This window comes from Malaya genurostris, chromosome 3 (assembly GCF_030247185.1).
Source record: "Malaya genurostris strain Urasoe2022 chromosome 3, Malgen_1.1, whole genome shotgun sequence".
NCBI lineage: Eukaryota > Metazoa > Arthropoda > Insecta > Diptera > Culicidae > Malaya > Malaya genurostris.
In genome coordinates this window covers 16,263,418-16,289,794 of record NC_080572.1, presented here as the reverse complement: position 1 = coordinate 16,289,794, position 26,377 = coordinate 16,263,418, and the positions used below count along the sequence as shown (strand labels likewise).

Genomic DNA, 26,377 nt, shown 5'->3' with positions numbered 1-26,377 from the left:
AAAACAGAATACGTTTTTAGACTTAGATTCCGCACGGTAAAAGCTATCCAACAAGTTTTAGATTGTTAATATCCATTCATAGATTTTCGGATATTTTTGTGTAAGCGACTTTTCCCCGTATTCCAGTAGTTTTACGTGCTTTCGGAGCAAAATGATTTTCAATACTGTTTTAGGCAACTGTTTCTTAGCGCCTAAAAGACTATGCAAAGCACCCTTTTTCATGACGTTTCGATTTTAGCATGGTTCGTTTTTGGGAACATAATCGTTCGAACATGACATATGTATTAGAAAGATGGCAGTATTTTCAAATTCAAAACAATTTCATATTTTACAAGATTTATACTGCTTGCAACAATAATTGCTGGAAGAATACAACTTCTTACACCCTTATACCATTCGAAGAAGTTCGTCGAGATAAGACAATTTATGTGTAAAAATAATTTCATTGATTTTTCTCGGAGATGGCTTAACTGATTTTCACAAACTTAGACTCATATGAACAATCCTGTGCTCCCATATAAGGTTTCTGAGTTTCATTTGGATCCGACTTCTGCTTCCGGAACTACAGGATGACTTACTTTTCTTCACGTTTCGTCTTAGACTCGGCAGTGCAGAGCAGTTCAAATGACCATACCTGAATCGGCCAGTATTAGCTGAAAATAATGTTTTCGTTCGGCACGTCAGCAAAGACATAAAGATTACACATGGCGTAAATCCAAGCAGGCAGTTTTCCCTTGTCCAGTAACACCTATCCCTACCTCCACGCGGTGCCGGCTGGGGTACAAGTAACCATAGGAAAGATCGGATAACCAACCCCGGTGGGCCCTTGGTCGTGTGCAGTGATGGCATTTCACTAGAGTGATACACCAGTGTGTAAGATTCATTTCTATTCTGCGGATACATTCGGTGGGCTCCACACAAAAAGGAAAGCGCACTTTTTCTCAGTGTCCAATAGACAGACTTTGAGTGTGTGTGTGTGTGTGTGTGTGTGTGTGTGTGTGTTTGTGTTGAAAGAAGCTGGTGCGAGAGAACCACTTTCTCTTCGCATGAATCGCTCTCACGTGCTCTCGCCTAAATACACCCAAGTGATCACTGGCGCGTGATGGTGAGCGAACACTTCTGTGAACTTCAATTAATAGAGAGTAGATCTGGCCTTGCTATGAAAAACTTGCAAGGAAAAACGAAAGCTCAACGATAAACTGTTTTTTTTTTTCTGCTGATTTTGCGTGCCCCACGCTTCTTCTACGCAAACCATGCACCAGAGTGCTCACCGACGTGTAAACCTCTGTGAAAAATATCTGCATCCACCTCAGAGAATTTGATAACTCTGCTCTAGCCCTTTGGTGCGATTCAGTGCTAGAAGTAAAAGAAAATAAACACGCGCACTCATGATGCGTGCACACTTTTTACAACAATGGTGTATATATGTAAAAGAGAAGAGCTCGTTGAAGTTGTCAGTGCGAGGGGAGAAATTTCGCTTGCTCTTCGTCACACAGAGGAGATGGACATCTCTTGTCGTATGCACAACCAGCGTGTTAGGAACGGAATTTCTAGTGTTGGGCAAGATGCGCCAGCGCGTGTTTGGGTGGCAGCCAATCAGTGACAGGATGTGCGTATTGAAGATCAAGGGTCGGCACTTCGATTACAGCATTATTAACGTGCACCGCCCAAATAAAACGAGGCCCGATGAAGAGAATGGAGCTTTTTAAAATACACCCAATCTTTTCACTATGCGCAACCTACGACAGCTGTTGTCCACGGCGGGATGTAAAACTCGTGAATGCCTTTTAAGCAGCCCACCTGTGTTCGATTCCCAACCTCGCACATACGGTCAAAAAGTTTCTCTAACTCAAAGAGGCTAATGACCTTAAGGTTAAATCCTCTATAAAAAAATCTGACCGCTATCTTGTCTCAGTTTGTATGCGTTTAAAACTATCTATAGTGCACAACATTCGTCGCACACGAACGCCGAGATTCAATCTTAAGCATCTACGTAGCGTTCGTACTGCTATTAACGGAAGAGCAGCTTGGCGCGGCGACTCTTAAAGATGGCTGGAGTGAGGAACGAAGAATGCTACAGACTTCGCAGCCGATTCTTAGTGTACAGAATCATTGCATGGCTAGTACTATGGATCCTACTGACACTATGAACCCTTTCAGGTCGGGGCTCGAACATACGACGCGGAACAGACAGAAATCAGTATCCCGGAGTAAAAAGCGCCACCAGGAAGACCAAGATGAACAGCTGTACCGCGCAAATGATACACGGAGGCTCTATGAGAAGGAGAACCGTTCACGTACAGGCCACACGCCACAGACTGAAATGTGCAGAGATACCAGTGGTAACCTTCTCACGTACGAATGCGAGGTGAACGACAGGTGGAAGCAGTCATACGCCGAACATTTGAATGGCGAAGCGCAAGATACAGAGAACGACACATGAATCAATCTGGTTGCCCGCTCAGCCGACGACAGATTCCCAGCACATGATTTATCGGAGATAAGTGAGGAGATCAGTAAGCTGAGATACGTTTGAGGCGAGCTGCTCAAACATAAAGAAAAGGCACTGGCTAGAGTGCTGTACTGTATGATTTCTAAGCAGGAATGGATGGAAGGAGTAATATGTCCCATCTACAAAAAGGATGATAAACTTGACTGTTGCAACTATCGCGCAATCACATTGCTGAGCAACAATGGATAGAGTGATGTGTTAGGTCCGAGTATCTGGAACGCTCTCGAGTCCCTTCGAATCCTGGAGAGGGCTACGGTAAGGTGATGGAATCTTTTGTCTCTTGCTTAATATTGCTTTTCGAGGTTGGGAATCGAACCCAGGTGAGCTGCATGAAAGGCATCGACTAACCGCTATACCCGTCCCTTCCTTAGTTCATTTCGCAAAATGGCTCGGTCGACGTTACTCTTCCAGATTCCAATCTTCTTGGACTCATCGCGCAAAGAAGCATCAAATTACGAGTGCAATATTTTACGATGTTGTACTAGGTACTAAGTTTTGTTGCTCGGAAATAAAACTTCTCAGCATACTTCCGAATCACTTTACGACCTGTCTAACTGCAACTTTGCGAATAGTTCACCATTTGAACTAGTTTTGTTTGACATGCGATTTATAGCTACATACAAAAAACTCGGAAAAAAGTTTTCGTTATAAATGAGCCTATGCTTTTGTTGCTGTACAGGGAAGTATACCTGAAAACGTCATAACTGGACAGATTTCGTCATAAAGGATCTCAATCCATTCAATTTCACATGATTTACTCCAACAATCCACCCATGCCATCAATTTCGCATGATTCACTCCAACATAACTTGGTAATTGTTAAACAGAAACAACAAAGACTGGACTTGGGATACTTTAAAGATAAAATTATGCGATAATGCAATGACAGCTGAATAGAATGTTCAAAAGACGATGCATAGAATAGAGTATGAATATTCAAAAGACGATGCAAGATATTTCAAGAAAAGTTTTCCATTCCATGGTACCAAAAGGAATTAGACTGTTTATACTTTTTTCTTGAAGGTCAACCCTTTATTTTGACTTTTTCGCCTCATCAAAACAATCCCGAGATAGATTTGGCTTGTTGTACATCGAGATTAATTGAGAGAATCGAGCTTAAAACTACTCGCCAGGTCAGCATACTCTCGCAACACATCGCCTGACGAAGGACACACCACGAACTGCAATTAATTTTGATCAGGTGACACCTCACCGTATAACCAATTGACGTGATCGAATTGGCTTACTTAACCAAGCGGATCTATTTTCGTGATCAATCAGCATACGTAGTCTACCTCGGCAACGGTTGTTCGTTCGTTTGCAAGAGCTGCTGACGATGGTAACCACCGAAAAAAAAACACCCTTCAACCGTCATTGGACAATAGCTAGACGAGCCTCTAACGTGCACGGGACTGACCTGATACGAGCGAGCTATTTTCCGTTTCCCGTCAAGACCGATTCACCCGTTTTTTTGGTCATATCTACATGTGCAAGGTGAAATAATTCAAGATAGATTGAAGTAGAATCATGAATGCTGATAATAAGCTCTTGAACTGTCAAGTCAAATTAACAGTAATTTATAGTGTATGACAAGCTGTGAGAAAATCGGGCGGGCTTAGAAACAAAGTAATAAAAGAAGCGACTTGAAAAATGCTACACACTTAGCAGAGATCAATCATTGAAACCATTTAGCCGAAATCAATGATTGTCGTCCACTCGAAACGACCGAGTGTAGGTCATCATCTTTCCCCGAAAACTCAAGTGAGGTCGTTAACTTTCCTCCGATATTCAGTTTGTCTTCTAACGTTATGAGTCTTTCCTCAAAATGCCTAGACAGCGTAGACTGCGTGGCAACAGTTGTACTTATATATGTAGCTTTCGTGTAAATCATCTCACTTCTAAAAGAGCAAATCTATCACCTGTTCTTTCCTCGTCCAGAGTTTGGACACTGTGATTGCGACGGTAAACGCAGTGAGTAGATAATTATTCATAATTTTACGTCCAAGAGGCAGCACATAAAAAACGACAGTCGGACAGATCTTTTTGATGTTTGATGGTTGGTTGGTCGAAGCAGTCGTCGTTTCTGCTGTCGTCGCATTCTCTCCACTGTCGTAACACTCCACAGCTTCTTCGAAACGATGATTGAATTTTCATCCGATCTGGTCGCTAAAGTAGTGCTGCTTTTGCTTGGATATTTTCAGACATTGAGTCACCGCATATTAGCAGCACCAGCATCGATAGCCACGCAAACGAGTCAAAGCAAAGTCGTGCGAAATTTCTGCTATCAAAATTAGGACCAGGGCGCACGAATGCCGTGACCCGGAACAGAGTATTCACATATTCGAAAAAATGGGGCATCTTCGAGTTGCACTATGACTATTAACCTATACTTTACATCGGTATTTTGTTCATTAAAATGATAGCAAGGTATAATGCAAAGAAACCTGTTAAACCTGTTATAGAGACACCGATTATATTGATTCGATCATAAAGGTTTTAGCCTTGCCTCTTTGACTGTAAAGCTTGGGAATCAAACCCAGAAGAACTTTGTAAAAGGTATTTGTTTTATCCTTCATGATGAACCAACCAGCGCACATCTTACATACAAATTTATTTATGCACGAGACATATAATAATTATTTTTGCAATTTGTTTTAGTAATGAATGTGGTAATACTATGTGGCACGTGGCGTTCAATAGTGGTTTATTGTTAAAATACGTTCAATATATGTCACACAATTTATGTAAAACTAAGATTATGTTTGCGTGTATCATCAAATTAATTGATATAAAAGAAGCACAACTCAGGTTATTCTATGTATGCATTAACTTTACGTTCGTTTTTGCGATATATGTTGAATCGTTAGGTGGCGTTAGCAGTTTAACATAAACTGCTAATGCACTGACGAGTCAAAGATGAAACCTAAAAATAAGAAAATAGTTTTTTGCAATGACCGAGTTAAAACATATATTGGAGAAGCCAAATGAATAAAAACCCTAACAGAAAAGATGATTTTTTGGAAAAAGATACGCTCAGAGACAGGGCTCGAACCTGCGTTCTTATGCATTCCGTGCATACGAGCTACCATTTCGCCACCCTGAACCTTGTGATATACACAGTTCTAATACACGGTTAGGCATGCACTGGTTAGGCATGCACTGAGTAGGAGAGTGTTTTATAATCGCTTGTCATCTTTTCTACTGGAACAGAAAATCTAAATTATCACCTCAAAATAAACTAGCTGTTTATAGGCAAATAGTTTATCCAGTCATTGAGTATTTTTCCAGTTTGGAAAAAAATGCGCAAAATGTCACACAAACAAGCTCCAAGTCGTTCAAAACAAATTTGTGAAAATGATTCTGAATATACCTCCATGGACTAGAACTTTTCATGTACATACAATAGAGCAGAAATTTGAAAACACACACAATAAGTTCAAAACTGAATGTTCAACTTCTGAACATGCCATTATTAGAGCGCTTCACAGCTAGAGTTACGTTAGGTTAGTTTAGGTTAAGTAGATAAAAATATACAATTTCAAGGATATAAATCCAAGCATCCGATCATGAATATTCATATTTTCCAGAAAATCAATTTTCCCCTGAAACAACAATTAAAGTCACAATTTAACACGGTACACACAGAACATCATTTGCTTGCAAAACATCGAATTTCTCAAGAAGGGAAAAAGAAACTGGACGCAACGAATGTTTTTGATTTTTGAATTCATTTTTACATCGCGATCTTCACTGTAACCTTGCAAACAATAAAATGTCAAAGTTAGGATTCGATCAGTGGCGCGACATGTGTCGGTAAGTTAAGCCTGTATTCGAGCGAGTTACGCTGCGGTACGCTCCGTGCGTGCGTGTCGTGATTGAAAAATTCACTGCTCCAAAAGTATTATTCTTTCCACTCTGAAACTTTGCCAAGATTGAGTTAAGCCCCTAATCCTTTTTTTTTCAACTAAAAAAAGAGAAAAAATTAGGGCCAAGTTTGAATTTTTTTTATTTGTTCATTACCCTTTAACTTTTTTCATTCAATTTTTTTAAAGGTTATTTAGGGGTTAGCCAAATTTTGTGCTAGGGCACATAACCGTTATCAAAGACGAAACGTAAAAATAATAAATTTTTAAAGGTTGTTTTTTGGAATCGCTAATTTAAAAGCTAAATAAAAGACGCACATTTCATGTCTTGGGAGATTTTTTGTATCTTTATTAGATTTTACAGTACAGGCTGTTGAAAAAGGCTCTTTTTTGTAAACGCTAGTTTAAAAAAATCATATCTCGAAAATTCAACTTACCATATTGAAATAAAAAAATACGTGTCGAATATTTTCGAGTTCTTTACCGAAAAAAATAGTTAGATGAAAAACGAGAATTTGGGTGGCTAATTTTGCGTGGAATGCCCCATATATGTATATTCTTTACTGGTGCTAGTCGCTGGCTGGATATCCTCAGCGACAGAGTCTACGAAGATTGTATTGATAGTCTGCCCTTTCCTACCAAATTGTTACGGAAAATCTAACCGTAATAATTTAACGATTTATTAATTTTAGTTGGTTTGCCGTAAAGTCGCCATAACTAAGTTTAGTTTTTGCAATGACGGAGTGCAAACATATATTGGAGAAGCCAAATGAATGAAAAACTTAACAGAAAAGATTTTTTTTGGAAAAAGATACGCTCAGAGACAGGACCCGAACCTGCGTTCTTATGCAGCGAGAAGACTAGTGTTTGATGAACAAAAAATGTTTGGATGTATGGTACCGATCGGGAGTTTATGTTAGTTTATATATCCATTAACTAACAAGATCTGCTAATTAGATGAATTTATCAATAAGTTTTATTAAAATTTGAACCTCGTTTCGCTATCGCTTGTGGAAAAATGCTCAAGAAATTAATAATTTTCCACTTATCGCGCTATAATACCGGAACCGGAAGTCGGATCTGGATCAACTTTTTGAGAACTTTTTAAAGAATTTTGAGACCTATTATTTGCATCTTAGTTCGTGAAAATCGGTTAAGAAACTTCCGAGAAAATTGAGTGAGCATTTTCTCATATATTTGCACATATTACCTAGTAACTCCGGAACTGGAAGTTAGATAAAGATGAAATTCAATAGCAAGTTATGGGACCATGAGACCTTTAGTTTGAATCTAAGTTTGTGAAAATCGTTTCAGCCATCTCTGAGACAAGTGAGTGACAATTTGTTCCATTTTTGTGTATATCACCCCTGTAACCGGAAGTCGGATCGGGATCAAATTTAACAGAAGTCTATGAGACCAAAAGACCTTTCATTTCTGAGTTTTTGGAAATCGGTTAAGCCATCTCTGAGAAGATTGAGTGACATTATTTGTTACATACACACACACATTTTCTGATCTCGACGAACTGAGTCGAATGATATATGACACTCGACACTGCGGGTCTCCGTTCAAAAGTCGGTTTTCACAGTGATTGCATAGCCTTTCTATATGAGAAGGGCAAAACCTACCCAAATTCAAACTAAACCCCAAAATCTACATTTAAAAAAAAATTATTTTTTCGGGATAACACCAGACACTACGTAAAATTAGTTTCTGTGGTTTTGCCGTTCTTTTGTATGAATTTTCAAAGTCTTGCGGTTTTTCAATGCGAATTTTGGATGTTATGCAGTTTTTATGTGGTACGTTTCCCTCGCATAAAAAAAGACACGAGGGTATTGAAAATTGAAGAATAAAGTCGAAAGCCTAACCGTTTACTAAAGTGTTGTGTGAATAAGTTAAAAACTTTAGATTTACTTTCAATTCCTATTCAGTAATTATTTTTTTTAACCATTAGTTATGAGTCGATGAATTGCTGGCAGAACTTCATAACATATGTAATTGTTTCAAATTTTTTTCGATTTCCGATATTATTTCTAAACAATTAGTTATGAGTCTATGAATTGTTGACAAAATTTCATAACATATGTAATTATTTCAAATTACTTTCGATTTTCTTCATATCCCCCGAATAAAAAAGTTTCGAGTGTAGTGAAAATTGGAGCATAAATCAGGTGTGATTTTTTTTATTCAATTAAAGAGGCTTTAACATTAAAGTCATTCGCCTCTTCGGGCCAGAAAAACTTTCTAAGCCTATGTGCAGGGTTGGGAATCGAATCCAGGTGGGCAGCGTGAAGTGATTTATTTGAAAAATTGAAAACTTTAGATTTGATTTCAATTCAGTAATTATTTATTACATTATTTCAGCCAAATTAGTGGAGTCGATGGTTTTTTGATAAAACTTCATGGTATATATATATATATATATATATATATATATATATATATATATATATATATATATATATATATATATATATATATATATATATATATATATATATATATATATATATATATATATATATATATATATATATATATATATATATATATATGTATATATGTATATATATAATTATTTCAAATTACTTTCGATTTCCACAGTTTAGGTTTATTTGCTTCAATGTTTCATGCATAGATTATGAAGTTGCTGCACCCTCGTGGATTTCGGACAAATACGAAATCAATCTAATTGGCATAAGATTCAATGATCGATTGTCTCCCTTTAATGTTTTAATGATTCCATTGATTCAGATATTGTATTCAGTCTGGGCTGGGCGATGATACAATGATCTTGAAGCTCGAATTGCTTCGTATATGAAATGGGTTATCGGAATTCGACTGAGCTAACACCTACCTATATTCAGTTCTTTGTATGTGCAAATTACGCATTTATATACACGCACAAATTTTTTTTTTTCAGTTGGTAAATCTCGCTAATCAGTAATAAAACTGTTTGGGATGATAATACCCACTGTCGGCTTACTTTTAATGCTATGATAAAAAAAATCACTCAATTACTCTTGATAAACATTAAAGTTGTTCTGATTTTCCACAAATTGCGCACCGGTTTCTAGAGCCGAAAGAAAGCAATGTGGGCATAAACAAACCACCATCGGGCATAAAAACGATCCTTAGATTCCCTTGTTACTTTTTTTGGAACCTTTCTCATTTTTCCCATGTTTATTCCTAGAGGTGTGAATATTTTATTGCCATCACAAATGAATAAATTACCGAACCGACAGAGCGCATATAATAGCACAAGGAAGAAAGTAAGAAGGATAGTTTCCTTTTTCCAGGCACTACGTACATCGCTTGAAACGACCCCCCGGCAAGAAAGAGTGCAATTGAAACGCTGAATTGTTTGAAAGATTTGGTGCACGTTGGTGACGGCGGTATGAAGATAACAATAAAAATAATAATACAATCTCGAATCATTGCCAAAGAGGATTCGACTTGTGTAGTGTAATTTTAGGGCTCCGAGGGGAGGTTCCTGATCGTAATTGTTATTTAGGATTTGAATGTTCGAAACAAAACCTGCCTGGCCACTAGTTGCAGGTTACTTGGGAAAAAGGATACACCTTATGGCACACTGCAAGTGCTGTGCGTTCTGAAGGTGGATCAATGTAGGTAAAATATGGTAATTTTCGGGATATTTAAAGATCTGCTGTACCTGAAGAAAAACTGAAGGGTGTTGGCATTACCGACAGCTACTCCGGTGCACTAAAAACTCTTCTCAGGCTGAGAAGATAATAAAAAATTTGCATAAATTTTCAGTTTCAAAAACATGTGTTGTGATTCTTTGTGAGTGTGGAAACGGCTTTATGGTGACTGAAATCCTCTAATCTTTTGCAGATATTCGGAAAGAACTAATGAGGGTAGCACATTTTGCTCGCTATTTTTCAATGAGGACTAATTACAGGTCCCGGAAATAAAGGAACGCGTTTACAGTGGGATAGTTTCACACCTCTCGTGATCAACACAACTTACACCTATTTAACGATCATATTCATATGACACTTAGCATTTTGTGTTAAAATATTTAAATAATATGTAATGCATTCACAACGTTTCTGCACTTCTGTGTCAATATGTTATAAAATGAGTGTAAAAATACAAAATGAATTGATTGTATAAATAGACAACGAGAGTGGTTTCGAGAAAACGCGCCTCAAGGGCATGGCTGAGCGCGAGTGAATTTAAAAAAAAACTATATCTCCGAAAGTTTTTCAATTTCGATTTTGAAGCTTTGAAATCATGTTCTCAGATAATATATCGATTTAAGCAATAAAATATAGGAAATGTTATATAGATTCATTAGGCATGTTAACAAAATTGATAGGTCCAGACATAAGCCTGTGAATTTTTGCGTATTGAATATGAGTATGAGAAAAGCGAAAAGAAATATCATCGTTTCTTCATTGTATTCAAATAACTTTTCTTTGAATATTGAATAGGAACTAAAAAGTTTGTTTATGCATACATTAACATAACCTTTTCAATTTTGAAGACTTTTAACTCAAGTTAATAGAAATTCGTATTTTAAGTTTTCGCTCTAAATGGCGGTTTAAAATTTTGAACACATCTCACCCTATTTTTCCGGAACCGAAAAATCCAAACAAAAGTCAAAAGCATTCTATTTTTATATACGTTGACCCTTTCATTTGAGCCAAAATTTTCGAAAATCGACTTAGTTTTTTTCTGAGAATATGAAGAGTGTTCCGTTTTTGAGTTTTCGACTACTATTTCTGGTACTTCCGAGCCGGGAGCTGGGAACTGACATAGCTGAAATCGATTTGTTTGGCCTACAACTAGTATAACCTATAAATTGAAACAGGGTATCTTTTCAAAAACGGCTCAAGTTTAGAAGGATTTTTACGTCTTTTGCAGTATTGCTCTATATGACAGGTTGCAATTTCCAGAACCGGAAGCCGGATCTGAATAAAATTCTACATTAACTCATGGAAACATAATACTTTTCATTGTTTAGTCGCTTCTGAGAAATGTCGGTGATTACCGGTTTGGAGCACACGAGCGCTTTTCCGGTATTTCCGGAATCAGAAACGATGACCCACTCAACTCAATCTATACCGTATTTGGTCATTAACTAACCATACCTGCCTAATTGAAGAACTATACGGCTATTCGAATGTATTTGACTTGTTTTTATTGAAATAGAGGTTTCAACCTTGAAGTCATTCGCCTCTTTGAACCAGAAAAACTTTCTGTCCCTATGTGAGGGGTAGGGAATCGAACCCAGGCGGGCTGCGTGAAAGGCATCGACCTACCCATCACAGTACACCCGTCGTCAATATTTAACTTAATTTTTCTTTGCCAAGTAAAAAAACATAATCCTGAAAATGGAATTTTAGACTTATCAGCCTGTTGTAATTCCGGAAGTCGTATCCGGATAAAATGGTAGTGTTATATGGAGTTGTACAACCTTTAATTTGAACCTAAGCTTGTAAAAATTGGATGACTGGTCTCTGAGAATATTCTTGGCAAAGCATTTTTTGCTCCTACAAAAATTTATTGGAGTGCGCATGCCATGGAATAAATATTTGAAAATTTGCTAGAAATATCTTATGATATAACGCTTTTTTCTGTTACCCTCATAGCTCGTCTCCGTAATAGTTACTATAATTTTCAAACAAATTTACTACAATGTGAAATGTGCTATACTTTACCACTTTCGAATATTGCTTATTACTGGAATAGTAAGGAAAATGTTTGTGATCGTATCAACACATTCGGAAGAGAAACTAAATTGGCTTTCGGCTAACCTCTTCGCTCTCTTCCTAAAAATGTTTTATATATTTCAAAGTTTAATGATCTAATATTTTTTTGTGCATTTCTACAACTTTTATTGTAATGTCCTCATGTCTGCAAGTTTTGCACTCATTCCAAATAGATTAATCGTGCACAACTGTTTTTAAATTGCAAGTTTTGAATTCCACATAATCTTTTATAAAAGAAATGAAGAAAACTACACACACCGACCTAAAAGTACATGAAGCTGTGAAAACTATACACTCAGCAGATAAATACTTTCTACAGAAAGGTTCTTAATCTGCCTTATCATTCCGCTCATATATTTTCTTTCCTCGAGAGATTTATAACTATGTCGGCTTATATGGTGTCCGTTACAATTATATCAGTCCTTCAGAAAATGTTTGATAAATTGCACAATCGTTATAATTACTTCCTTTTGACATGACGATGTGAAAATTTTTGTAAAACTTCCTTAACTACTAGTGCAACATAGACAAGTTTGTGATTTGCTGTGTAGTTGTTTTAGATATACCCAAAGTTGTTCTTCAATGATTTTTACGGCAGTATTGTGAAACTTAACAATGCTATGTTGCACAACCGATTTGATATGTTTAAAAATCTATCTGAAGATATTTAACATACATAACAATTCAACAACAATTGTAATTCACCTTGAAATGTTAATAAGTTACATTTGCTACTCGGGTATAATGTATGAATGTCTATTCACGCCTTTTTCCGGTTCCGTGCACAGACTCCAATATTTTTACTAACGTTTCAATTCGTGTATTTACACACGGAACGACCAAAATTAGCTCTGCGCCTAATTCGTATTACTGTTTTTGAATTAGTTGATTTTAACCACAAAATTTCCAAAATAACTATAAAATTAGTTAAAATTGAGAATTTACTTTGCTGAAAAAACTCTTATTTTTAGAGAATGTGTTTAGTTGGTGAATATGCTGGACACAAACCAGCAATATTTCAATCCAAAACGAAATTCTCATTGACAACTAATTTTGTTATTAAAATCAGAAAATTTGTTTCTATTTATCTATCACCATCATTACTGAAAGACAGCACAAAGAAAACAAAACTGAAATGGGTATTATTAACAAGTTTATTAGCCGAAAACTCATGAGAAGTGTCAAAGCAAAACAATCCATTAAAAAGCTAAAAAGGACAGTCTTATTGAAACTGCTTGAAAATTGTTTTGATGTTTTTCGCATGTGTTCGATATATCTTTATTTAAATTTCTAAACCGATATGTAAAAATGTCGTAAACTGTTAATGGAAATCGTATTTATTCAGAATTTGTGCGCACTTGAAGCGATTGTGCGTAATAATGTTTTTACGCGGAACAGTGAAGTGAATTTCGAATGTTTCACTCTAATTGTGATGAAGTTTTTTTGTATCTTCAAACCTTCCGAGCTGCGCCGTCCGGTGTACTACTTGTATTCGGTTTTTGTTTTCCGAGTGCTCAAAGTTTTCAGTGAGAATGAAGAAAACAGTGATTTAAAAGAAAAAAAATTCAAAAAGATGTTTATGTTTCGTTTATGTCTTTTTCTCCAATACAACATCGTATTTATACCTGCCAATATGGAAAAGACAACCGCGTCTGAAATTTTTTCGGCAGTAGTGTGCCATCTAGTGGCTAGTAGTCATTACGGTGTTACCGTTTCGGTGACAGGGCGCCATATAGCTGCAGATTACAGAAGCCAATTCAACCATTCATATTGGTTGAAAACAACATTTTATTTCTTTGATTCAACTAAAAAATTAGTTGAATGGAAATGAAATGTGACTTAGCTAAGAAATGACAGCACGTTTAATTTGTGAATTCAACTAAAAAAATAGTCATTTCAACAAATATTTTATTGTGGTAATTTGAAGGGGAAAAGGCTTACTTTTACCCCCAAGTTTATGCTAGGTGCACATAACCATTTTCTTAAGTTTACGTTTCGTCTTCGACTCATCAGTGCGTCAGCAGATTATGCTGACGCAAACCCCCGGATCAACATAATCCGCTGAGCAGACGTAAAGTTAATGCTATTTGCAAGACACTTTTTTTGTACACATGAAGTGTAACGTCTAACCTGACGTCTCGAACGAAACAAGTTTCGGCTTACTGGCCGTACAGATTGTGGTAATTTGAAGGGGAAAAGGCTTACTTTTACCCCCAAGTTTATGCTAGGTGCACATAACCATTTTCTTAACTTTACGTTTCGTCTTCGACTCATCAGTGCGTCATAAAAAAAAAAAAAAAAAAAATATTTTATTATTATTAAGGGAATGAGAAAAAAAATAACTAACTAAAATCAGAAAATCAACTAAATTTTTCGCGAAAATGCTGATTTCGGTCGTTCCGTGTATTCACCATCTTCATCAGAACTAGCACGATCTTTCTGCTGCCACTAATTATTTCGTTCCCCGTTACCTAGTTACCTTACCCCACCTTTCTCTTTCGGAAAATTCACCATCGGCGTTCACGGAGAGACGCGCCTGTCAATGACAAACATGCGGGCCACTAGCCAGGTTTCCTTTACCCGGGGTGTTCCACACGAACCGAAGGATGCGGCCATGTAATATTCAACCCGCCTACCACTGCCGATCGCCAGTTGAAGGCTGAATCTGCCAGATGTCGATCACTACGAAACATTAACTAATAAAATTATCCTAGTTTTAAGTTATTTATTGATTAAAATTAGAAAAAGACCTCGGTATCTTAGAGCTTAAGCAGTGTGCCTTATAAAATATATTATTAAATGGAAAAAAGACCACAGATAAAATGAATCATTTTTTTCCTTAACATAAAGGTAAAGCAGAGTTCAATCAACATATATATTGCCAAGAAAATCAACTCTACTTTTGTTGATACGCAATTAATTTCAACAATAAAATCAGCTGAAACAATCTTTTTTTTCCGGTTGGCAATACCAAAATTTTAATTCACATTTAACAGAGATCATGGTTGATGTTAAAGGCAGAAAATGGTTTCAAATAATCATATTCTAGCTCGAAATTAACATGAATCAGATATGAAAATCTACTCACTGATTTGTTATTTTAAACAAGCTCGATTTCTCTGCGTGCCTAATGATAAACAGAATATAACGGTTAAAACCCGGGCTCGCAAGTTGTATCGAGAATATTTGACTAAGTAAAATATCGTAGATTCAATCCATAATGCGGCAGCCTCAATCTAAAGCTTCAAATAAATGTTGGTTATCGTTTCTTCTACTGAAAAGTTCAATAACATTAACAGCTTCCCTTTACTGGCTTAACTGTATTATTTTATAGGGCAAGAACAATACTTGCTATCCGAGCATGCTTGAGGATTTCGACTTCCTTAAGATGAAAGTAGCCTTCAATTATTTCTACTGATCTTGCTTGTATGAGTCTGCCTAGTCTAGCTTCTCTGTTATAAGTTTAAATCTAAAGTACCTATATATCTGTACATATTTACGAATATTTACCGAAAATTAAATCAATATCACTGTAAAAACTAAGTGGGGGCTCCACGTGCACATTTTTTCAAGTTAAATTATTTCTAAAATATCGAAAATAATAATGAAACTACAAATTCTTCGGACAATTTTCCATTATTTGGACGACAGTCATAATTTTTTCCGTACTCAAGAATAAAAATCCTTAGCCGTGATCATATCCCAACTTTCGCGAACAAGACAAACGAACATGTTATATTAGCCAATTTGTACACCTGATACACACCAGAAGGAACTTCTTCCTGGAATTTAGTCTTACATTTACGGTTAGTTTCCGTTGGAATATCAACTTCTAGCTCAATTTAGACGTGTGAAAACAATAAACCTCAAATTTGGAAGTTTCAATATTGCCATAGCTCACAACTAGAAAGAAGAAATACAGCCGATTTTTTCTTTTTTGAGACAGGATCCTTCGCAAATAAAGGGGATATTCCCAGAGGTTCTGTACGTTCAGGAAACGTAGAATTTACCGTCTCTTTTTATTCTCGCTTTCATTCCTGGTTTACTCTGGACAGGTAGAAAAAGACAACGACCGGTCTTTGACGGTTACTCAAAACTGAAAAAATGAACAGCATGACTTCACAGCGGAATGCATGCAAAACTTTCCTTCAAAGAAATGAGTAGGTGTCAACAGAATAAACATTTGTCAACCTACCTGCTTTCCGGACAGGTGTCGAAAAATCCTCGAGCAGATCCTGTAAAGTACGTTTCTGTCCCACTTCACTGGTGGGCGCGACTAGCTTTTGCTGATAGGTACCGTCCTGTAAAATAAAAAAAAAATATTATTAACACTAATCGTAACATTTTTTATCAATACAAAATTACATTGAAAACGGGCAAATTACCATAACAAACACATTTGTACTTTTGTGTACTATTTCAAATGTCACTATTACTATAAGATCAGAATTCGTAGAATCGCTAAGAAAAAATAACTTATGGTAGCTGTGTTGATAATTTGATTCTATTTGATTATTAAAATGACTTTTTATATTATTTTTTTCAACAATCGGGAAAAAATAATATAATAAACCATCGTAGAATCTAAATCCGTTGAAAAATTTGTGGACATTATTACAAAACTTATGATGAAAAGTATTACTCGTAACATTCATAATTTTCACACCTGCCAGGTGTTGCGAAGCGGGCATTTATAAACTCTCAAGTGAACGTTGACACAGTGCAAATTTTTCAACGGGATTTTTTCTAATTTCTGTATAATTAATTTAAGTTTATTATCTGAGATCTGTAAAAGTGTTAACTAAAATATGTTTATTTATTTAAAAAAATTGCATGTTTTTGATGAAACAGTGACAACAAATTTCATTTAACAATATCATTTTTTCAATGTTTCTTTTGGAAAGTCATTTTAGTGATCAAAATCAAATTGAAAATAAAATATAAATAGTCAATTTTTTCTGGGCGATTTCTAAGAATTGTAACCCTATAATAATTAACAGCTTTTTCTAAAGGGTCAAAATTTTAATCTCTTGGCGACGAATGGCTATTTAAATTAAAACCAGAGTTAATTGAATTAATTAACTAATCTTATAGTGTTTCACTTCGATGTATTTTGAAAGTGTTTCACTTCGATGTATTTTTTTACAAACTCCTGTTTACCTATTCTTCTAAAAGAACTTGTTTTTTACCGTTCGCGTACGGCTTGCGCATTGCTTATTCAAAAGAAAGAAAATTGAAGTGAGCATTTGAAAACTTGAAGGGTTTTACCTTCGTAATTTGATCCAAACAAGAGTGATTGAAAATTAAACAATAGACATGATGCTTGTTGATGTAGAAAGGCAACATAGCGTAATGTATGTAAGTCAGCCATTGTAAGTATGTAAGTCAGTTGCAACGCGAATGTCAGAAGTTTACACCATGCCCGAATCTTTCTCAATGACTGGTTAAAGATGGAAACAGGAATTTAGCGAACATTTAGAATTTCCTCAGAAGTCCTTTATTTCGTGATTTGACGATATTTAAAATTTTAAAACTTCTGTTTGGTCATACATGGAGATAATTGTTCATAGAAATCTTCTTCTATAAATTCGTACAATTACGAAGTCACAGTTATGTAATTTACAAATCTAAATTACTGACGATTTGCTGTTGTTTTCGGATGATGTGAAATTATATGCGAGGCAATCTGGCGACACAAATTATCGGACAGCTTATAATTCGAAACCTTCTCTGATCCGGGGAAATCGTTCTGCCAATTGAACTACTCTGGATGTTATGAAACACAACTCAGAAGACTCAGTGAAAAAAAAACTTGGTATACGATCTCACTGTGCACGGCCGATGTTGTACAAATATTAGTCTCAAACCTTTTCTCGTCTATTCATCAGCTTTGTTTGACTCCATCGAATTCAAGAAACATCCCGATTCGACTTCCGGTATCCGGAGATATAAGGTATACTAAAAAAAAAATTAAAAAATATGCACTCACTTCTTTCAGAGTTGGCTGAATAGATTTTATACTTAGATTCAACGGGAAGGTCTTGCGAGCTATTGAATTTCATTGCGATCCGACTTTAGTTTCAGGAGTTACAGGGTAATGTGTGATAATTAAGGAAAAATGGTGCATTCAATTTTCTTGGAAATGGCTCAACTGATTTTCACAAACTAAGCTTCAAATGAATGGTGCTATAGTTTTTTTTTTAATTTCTGGAACATTTTATCTGGATCCGACATCCTGTTCAGGAACTAGAGCGTGATAAGTGAAACTTTTCAATTTCATGAGCATTTTCCACAAACGATGGTCAAAAACAGGTGCTAATCCCATAAAACTGTCTGATACATTCTTCTAGTTTGCAGAATTTGTTAGTTTGTGGGCATTTAAATTAAATTCCGCACTACTGGTCCCCCCTTTTCTGTTCCGGAAGCACCGAAAGTAGTGAAGAAAAACTCCAAAAGTAGACTCACTTCAAGTTCCGGTTCCGGAATTACAAGGTGATTAGTATATTTGACTGAGTTGCAATTTCAGATGACTTACTTTCCTCAGATATAGCGTGAGAGTTTTTCACAAACTTAGGTTCAAGCTATAGGTTTTATAGTCCCATATAAAGCTTTAGAATTACTTTACAGTTTCATACGAGATTCCTGAATACGTTGTGGATACTACTTCCGGCTTCGGAACTACAGGGTAAACAGTATTTGTAGATTTTGTTAGATTACGTTCGAACAAACTTCTGTTCAAATTATTCAATGAACAGTTGTTTATGCAAATTCTACAGTAATATTATATGATGTTATGAGTAATATGAGAAAGGCATCATTACACTACTAGGTGGAGTAAAACAGGTTTTTAATGATGTAATATATGGAATCATTCATTACCTGTTCCAGGTTCAAACTATTTTTAAGTTTTTCCAGTTTTTTTTTTTTTTAATTTTCATTCCTGTGTAAACCTTTTTTATATCTTATATTATTTATATTATTTTATGCTTTACGTTTTTATTACTCGGTTTTTGTGTTCGGTGATAATCTCTCTTGTACTGATTTCTTCCTATTTGCAATTTTGTTGTTGTACTTCCCTATCTTTTTTTTTCATACTTTTATTTCATATGCAATATACATAATGATAAACTAACAGAAAAGATGATTTATTGGAAAAGATACGCTCAGAGACAGGACTCGAACTTGCGTTCTTATGCATTCCGCTACCATTTCGCCACTCTGAATCTTGTTTTAGTCACTCTAAAACGCCAGTCAGACATAGTAGAACGTACATCGAACTTGGTCCACATCCTGGCCATCACCCGACCGATACCTTACATCCAAACTTCTTCTCTGTCCAAGCTACCCAAAAACGTCACACCAGGAATCAGAACAAATTGACTCAAATGGCGCGTTCCCCTTGATATTTGGAGATTTGTGCCTTTCCATCAATTTGTTTTTAGCATCATTTTCCCGATATATAAGAGGGAAGGATTGAAAGGAAATGGTAAGGGTTGGACTAGGAGGATGGGAAAAATTGACGACACAAAAACACATAAAAGCAGAAGTAAATTCTGCACCCCTAAGGGATGCTGAACAATCTGCTGAGGATCACGTTTAGTGGAAGCAGAAGTAAATTCTGAACCTCTACGAGGCCCCGAACAGTCTGCTGTTTATAAAACCTCCAACCCCCGAGAGGATTTAGAGATCTTACAAAAGCGACACCATTCTGCACTCCCGGAAGAATGCAGAACGATTCGCAGTATGTACGAGCAGAAAAAGTGCACGAAGCAAATCAAATTATTTTGGATTTTCACTAAACTGGTGATTCTACCTTCGATTTGCAAAGAAGTAATCTTAATAGTTCTTAGATAACATTTAGAGCCATTAGAACGGCTGATTTGTAATGTTGTCCACTTTTCGTTTCTTGTTTTCTTTCTCTTCCATGCAAACCATCAGCAGCTGATGCAATCGTTCTTACTTGAATTGAAACTAGCTTTGCGTACAAACCGACACATCCGCACGCAGTGCCAAATGATGCGAAACTGGTTTAATGCGTCTTCTCGCCTTGACGACCGGAAGGCAAATGAGAACTACGACTTGAGCGTTTGAGGTTTTTTACCACGCAGAAGGTGCGCTCTCCGATGCCGCTTTTTGAATGCGTCTTCTAGCCCCAACGTCTGCTTTCATCCAACGCACAAGAAGAAATGATCGATTTTCGACGGTTCCCCTTTTATAATGTTCAGTTGAAGATATGTGCCTGACTACCTCAAAATCGTCGTCCTTGCGCGAAAACCCCAAGCAAAAGTAAAGAGTTTTCCGCATTGATTTAAAATTTTCAGAAAACTTAATTTTTGAGTTGTTTGTGGTTATCTCAAACTGTTTAAAATATAATCGTAAATTCCTGATCATATTTTTGATGAAAAAGTGAAAGAATTATGTTGCTGCCATTAATACAAGTCGAGATATTCACGATTAAGTTCTGCCCATTCTTCCATATGGCTAATTTTGAAAAGGCGCCCTATAGTAAAGTAAGTCGTATTCACGACAAAAAATTACTTTGGTATTTAATCCAGTCAATATTTTTGGTCAAATCATATGGAACATTAATTGAATTTGCAATACATTTGTTACCGCTAATTGAGATAATGATTAATAAATGATCGCTACCGTGTAAATCAGGAAATACTTTCCAAGTGTAATCTAGTCGAATTGAAGTTGAGCAAAGAGATAAATCTAATGCACTTGGACGTACAGGAGGTCTTGGAATCCGTATCATAAAAAGCAAAACCTTGGTATTACATTCCTGTAGTGGAATTTGACCTTCTGTTTCAACAGACTTCGCAGCAGATTCAGAGTGTATAGAACCATTGCATGGCTGGTGCTACGATTCTACTGACACTACGAATCCTTCCAAAGTCGGGGTTCGAGCATACGACAACTGGTTTGTAAGACCAGTGCCGTATGCATTGAACCGCCAACCCGGGGGAATCCGTGTCATGCTACCCATATTTAATACCGTCATGCTAAAATTGTCGCAAATATTATATAATAAAGATGATCTGCTATCATTGTAAACGGAACACCACATAATTTCGTGCGAATTGAAATCTCCCAGAATCAATCGTGGAGCAGGGAGGGCTTCGACCATTTCATTAAGCTGTCGTTGTACAACTTGAGCTCTTGGAGAGATATATATTGAAGCAATGCAAATGTCCTTTCCTTTAATGTTTATTTGACAAGCAACAACTTCTGTAATAGAAGTAGACGGAATGTTTATTCTATAAAAGGAATAACATTTCTTAATTCCTAAAAGCACTCCAGCATACGGAGAGTCTCTATCGAGATGTATAATGTTAGTCATTAAAATTTAAAGCTATGTTTAATGTAAGCCATATTTCGCACAAATCAAATACATCACATTTTTGACTATGCAATAAAACTTTAAATGAATCAAGTGTTGGCATGTTGCTTCGACAATTCCACTGCAGGACAGTGATTGAATCATTTGCGGCGGATGATAAATTATCCATCAAATGATACAAAACCTGAGAGAATTATCCATTGAACTGATAACTGCTTCTAAAAAGTTCTAGCTATTCGGAGGAATGCCGTTATGATGATCTTTAGAAGTTCAGAAATATTGAATGCTGCGAAAATCCATTCCACCATTTCTGCAAACTTCAGTAATCCTGTTGGTGAATATGAAACGGAACCCACAGGATTATTGTCTATTCTTGTGCTAGTTCTTGGATTGGTTTAAGAGTTTCATAAACCAGGAGGCAAAGTTTTTAGTTTTAAATTTGGCTTTTTAGATTCAACACGGGGATGGTAATTTGGAGGAGGACTTTGTCCTCTTAACAGAACCTTGAGGAGTGAAAAACGAAGTACCTTCACTTTTTTCATCAGAGTCAGATTCCTCTGGCTCTAGATTTGAAAAACCATTTTCTGTTTCGAGTGGAAGGACATCAATAATTGTTTTAAGCATTTCTGCGTATGTGCGCTTAGACCGTACGTTTGAAGAAAGCCTAATTTTGTCTTTACGCAACTTGAATGCAGCGCATACTGAGAGATCATGAGGACTCTCCCCACAATAAACACATTTTTCAATATCTTTATCGCAAAGATTATCCTTATGGGGCGCTTGACATTCTATACATTTAGACTTATTACTACAATAAGTAGCTGTATGTTCGAATTTTTTAAAGTTCTTGCAATTCATAACATACGTTATGAAAAGACGAATTTTATCGATATAGACATGGCTAGGTAGCACAGATCCGGAAAATGTTACTCGAAACGAATCTGAGGGACGATAAGACTTATTTCCATCGACAATAGATGCTGAGTACAATTGCTTGCACTCGAGTATCTTAACTCCCTCAAGCATGGAGTTTTTAAAACGATCAACTCCATTTTTAAGTTAATCATCGGTTGTCATACTTGTTTCAGTGACAACACCGTCAATTTCCACCTCCTTCGATGGAATGTAAACTCGATATTCAATAACGAATAATTTACAGGTTACTATTTCGTGAAACTGTTTCAAATCGTTAACTACAATTCGAATTTTATCTCTGTTAGAGATTTCTACAACTTCAGAGAGATGTGATGTCAAATCCTTTGTAATTTGCATCAAATTTAATGCCTTTAGTTGCGTCGAAAAGGACTATCCATGGCCCAGTGGTACCCTCTGGATAATGCTTAGCTCTTGGAGTATTTAAACTCTTACTAGTATCCGGAATCGGATTCGGATGGTCTTCCATGAGATCATCCATGACATTAACTGTTTTTTTTGTATATTAATATCAAAATGAAAACTTTTGTATGGTAAAATTCCAGTTATAAGAGAAATGAAAAATTAAATTAAATCTACCTTGTTGCTGTTGTCTCTGTTCCTCTGGCGTAAAGAACGACGTGAAGCTCACCCAACGATTTCCAATTGGCAGTCTTTTGGTATTGTTTCCTGCTATCTCCGTTGCTCTGCCGTCGTTGTGGTTACTACTGAACTTGGTGTGCTGCCTGTACCTGTGCTATTGCTCTTGGTGGCGTACAGGTACAGTGTTATTGCTCTTGGTGGCGATCAAATGTGATGCTTGCAGTGTAGCACCACGCGATATGTATAGTCTCTTTCGATCCTACGCAGAGGACAAATTCTGGTACCTGGTAGATCAGCACTGGGTTGCCTTAGCACATCTGTGCATTTGCACCCCTGCGTCTTCGCCTTTATGCGATAGTACCTCTGTGACTTCTATGCGTTCGCATCTATGTGTTCTACACATCTGTGTGTATGAACGGGATGGCCTTCGTCGCTAGCTTTATAGTCGGGAAACGCCCCGAATATTGCCTTTGCGATTAGCACCAGAAGTTTAACTACCTGGAGCTTAGACTAGCAGACGTTAACTCACGAGCCAGTATAATCGAAACACAACCTATTCGCTTGTATGGTTTTTACTGAACGACTTCCCTTACTTTGTAGGGTCCTATATACTGTGAATCTATTTTTTACCTTTCTCATAAAGAAAGGCTATGCAGGTTTTCTAAATGATGCTATTGATGAACTAAATCCTCGCGACTTCGACGTCGTAGTGCTGCAAGAACTTCGTTGGACGGGACAGAAGGTATGGAAAAGCGACATCGAGCGGCTGACTTCTACCAAAGCTGTGGCACAACGAGTGCTGGGTAAGATGCGTCCGCAAGTGATTGGGTGACTGCCGATCAATGCTACGATGAATCACTTATTCATCGATTTCAAATCAGCCTACGACACAACCGATCGAGATCAGCTATGGAAAATCATGCACGACTAAAGATTCCCGGACAAACTGATACGATTGGTCAAGGCTACGATGAATCGAGTGATGTGCGTTGTTCGAGTATCGAGGATAAACTCGAGTCCCTTCGAAACTCTCAGAGTGTTACAGCAAGGTGATGGCCGTTCGTGTCTACTATTCAACATTGCATTGGAAGTGTAATACGTAGAGCGAGGATAGACACGAGTGGCACGATTTTACAAAGTCCGTCTAGCTACTTGATTTCGCTGATGATATTGACATTATAGCGCGCAATTTTGAGAAGATGGATACGTGGATACGTACATCGGACTAAAAGCTGAGGCCAAGCAGATCGGACTATCGAATGACATCGATGTATCAAAGACATGGCTTGGTTTAACCTCAGAACTTGCATCATATGCTTCAAACTATTTGGACTGATGTTCAGTCCGAATGGCATTCACGTAAATTGATAATGGCCTGACTGTGTTGAAAATGCTGTGAAAATCCTTTTCGTTAATCGATACTTGGTGGAATCCGGACATGAGATCAAGGGAGCTGAAATATTTAGCTCGCCAAATTGATCAAGTATGGTGTCAATTTTTGGCAAAGTAAATTTATCTACCCGAATCTTTTTATTCAGTTACCGAAACTACTGCAATTTTTGGTGATATTTTCCGATTTCTTTGGGACTATTGATTTGCGATAATTGTGTTACCACAAGAAAACTCCTAGTTGAATTTCTTGTGCATGTACAACCATTTAATTTTGGTTTTGTTTAATCGACGAATGGATTCACTTCTTGCTGGAAGAATAAATCCACTTATATAATTGTCTTCAATAGGAACGGATTGAGTTTCCTTTCTTATATTGTTATGTAACAGTCATGATTCCTGTATTTATTTTAAGTTAGAAAGTCGCGTCCAAGAATTTCATCGATTTGGATTGTGAATTCTTCTGGAACTCCGTTATCAAATTTTTTGTGGTTGCTGTACTGGCTAATGTTTCGATTTGTTAATCTGTAATTCCGGTTAGCAAAATCCTTTTCGTTTTAATTTAACTAGTTGCTCTTCTTTTACTTTATCTAATTTTATTAATGATATAACGGATCCACTCTCGATTATTATTGCTATTTTTGATTCTGATATTTCTGTATTTACAGATATGAAATTGTGCTGAGTTTCAAATGCGGGATGATGTAACTATTGCATCTTCAGACAGCACCTCATAAGTAAGATGATGCAGTTGAATTTTCACCCGCCGATAAAAATTCGGATGCTGGAGATTGTCAGTCGTGAACTATCTCGAACGATTTTACCAACTTTGTCACTGGCAACTAGTTGGATAAAGCACAGGATTCGGCTGCATCCAAACATTCCAGCTACAGCTTGCAAACTTGCGCGTGCTGAATAGTATAATGAGATGCGTACTTCATAGCATCTGATGTAACTGTCCCGCATTGACGCAACTACGTATTCCGGTTTTTGCTTCTCCATACATCAGGCGCGTACCCAGAAAAAAATTTCGGGGGGTGTTTCAGAACATGTTGATCAATTTCCATACAAATGGAACTTTTTATATAATTATTTGAAATTTTTTTATTGTGGAGTCGTTTGTTGAAAATTATTCATTTTATTTTTTACTTATTTGAAAAAAAGAGTTCACATAATATCATACTTTTTTGAGTTTCGGAGGGGGTTTGAACCCCTAAAACACCCCCCTGTATACGCGCCTGCCATACATGGTGAGTTAAAATTAAAGGAAATTCTTTCGTGTACCCAATAGCGGCCCTTACACGATCATTAAAAGTGTCATTACTAAAAAGTAATGACACTTTTAATGATCGTGTAAGGTCAGCGAGTTCAGTAATGAAACGAGTAATGATGGAATTCCGGATTTCCCATCATTACCAACATTATTTCTTCTTTTTTTGTGGAAGTGCTGAATATCGTCAGTTGTATTAGATGAGAAAATTTGACAATCATGAAGTAAACATTCTCTTCAGAACTCAGTGTAGATTTAAATTATTATTTTTTCATTAACCTGAACGTTTCAATGGCAAATAATATTTATTTTCGGCTAAACGAAGATAAAGAATATTGCTAATATTCTTTAATTACTGAGGAAAAGTTATTCTGGTTACAAACCGCGTGCTGAAGTAGTTACAAATACTCATCATTAATATTGAACGTGTGATGCTAAAAAGTAATGATGTACAGTAATGCAGTAATGACGAGCGTTTGAACAGAAGTGACATTACTTAGTAATGACACTTTTAATGATCGTGTAAGGGCCGCTATTAAAATGAGATTATTTTATAATAATGATACTTTTAATGATCGTGTAAGGTTCGCTATATGGGATTTTTACACAGTTTTTTTCGCGGCAAATATTTTGAAAGAAAAAATACGACCCGGCATCCTTTTTTCCAACAGCCTAAATTTTTAAGAGCCGAATATGAATCTAGTGATAAGTTGAATTTTCTAATGAGATTTTTTCTCTGCTTGTTAG

At 36.5% G+C, this 26,377-nt stretch overlaps 1 protein-coding gene across 1 annotated transcript in view; it reads right to left on the bottom strand.

The window, feature by feature from the left end:
- The window catches only part of LOC131436884 (autophagy protein 5), a 43,731-nt gene that overhangs the window by 15,827 nt on the left and 1,527 nt on the right, over window positions 1–26,377 (bottom strand). Inside the window, exon 6 of the mRNA XM_058605853.1 lies at window positions 16,309–16,414. Within this exon, the coding sequence (XP_058461836.1) occupies window positions 16,309–16,414 (106 nt within the window). The remainder of the gene's footprint in view (window positions 1–16,308; window positions 16,415–26,377) is intronic.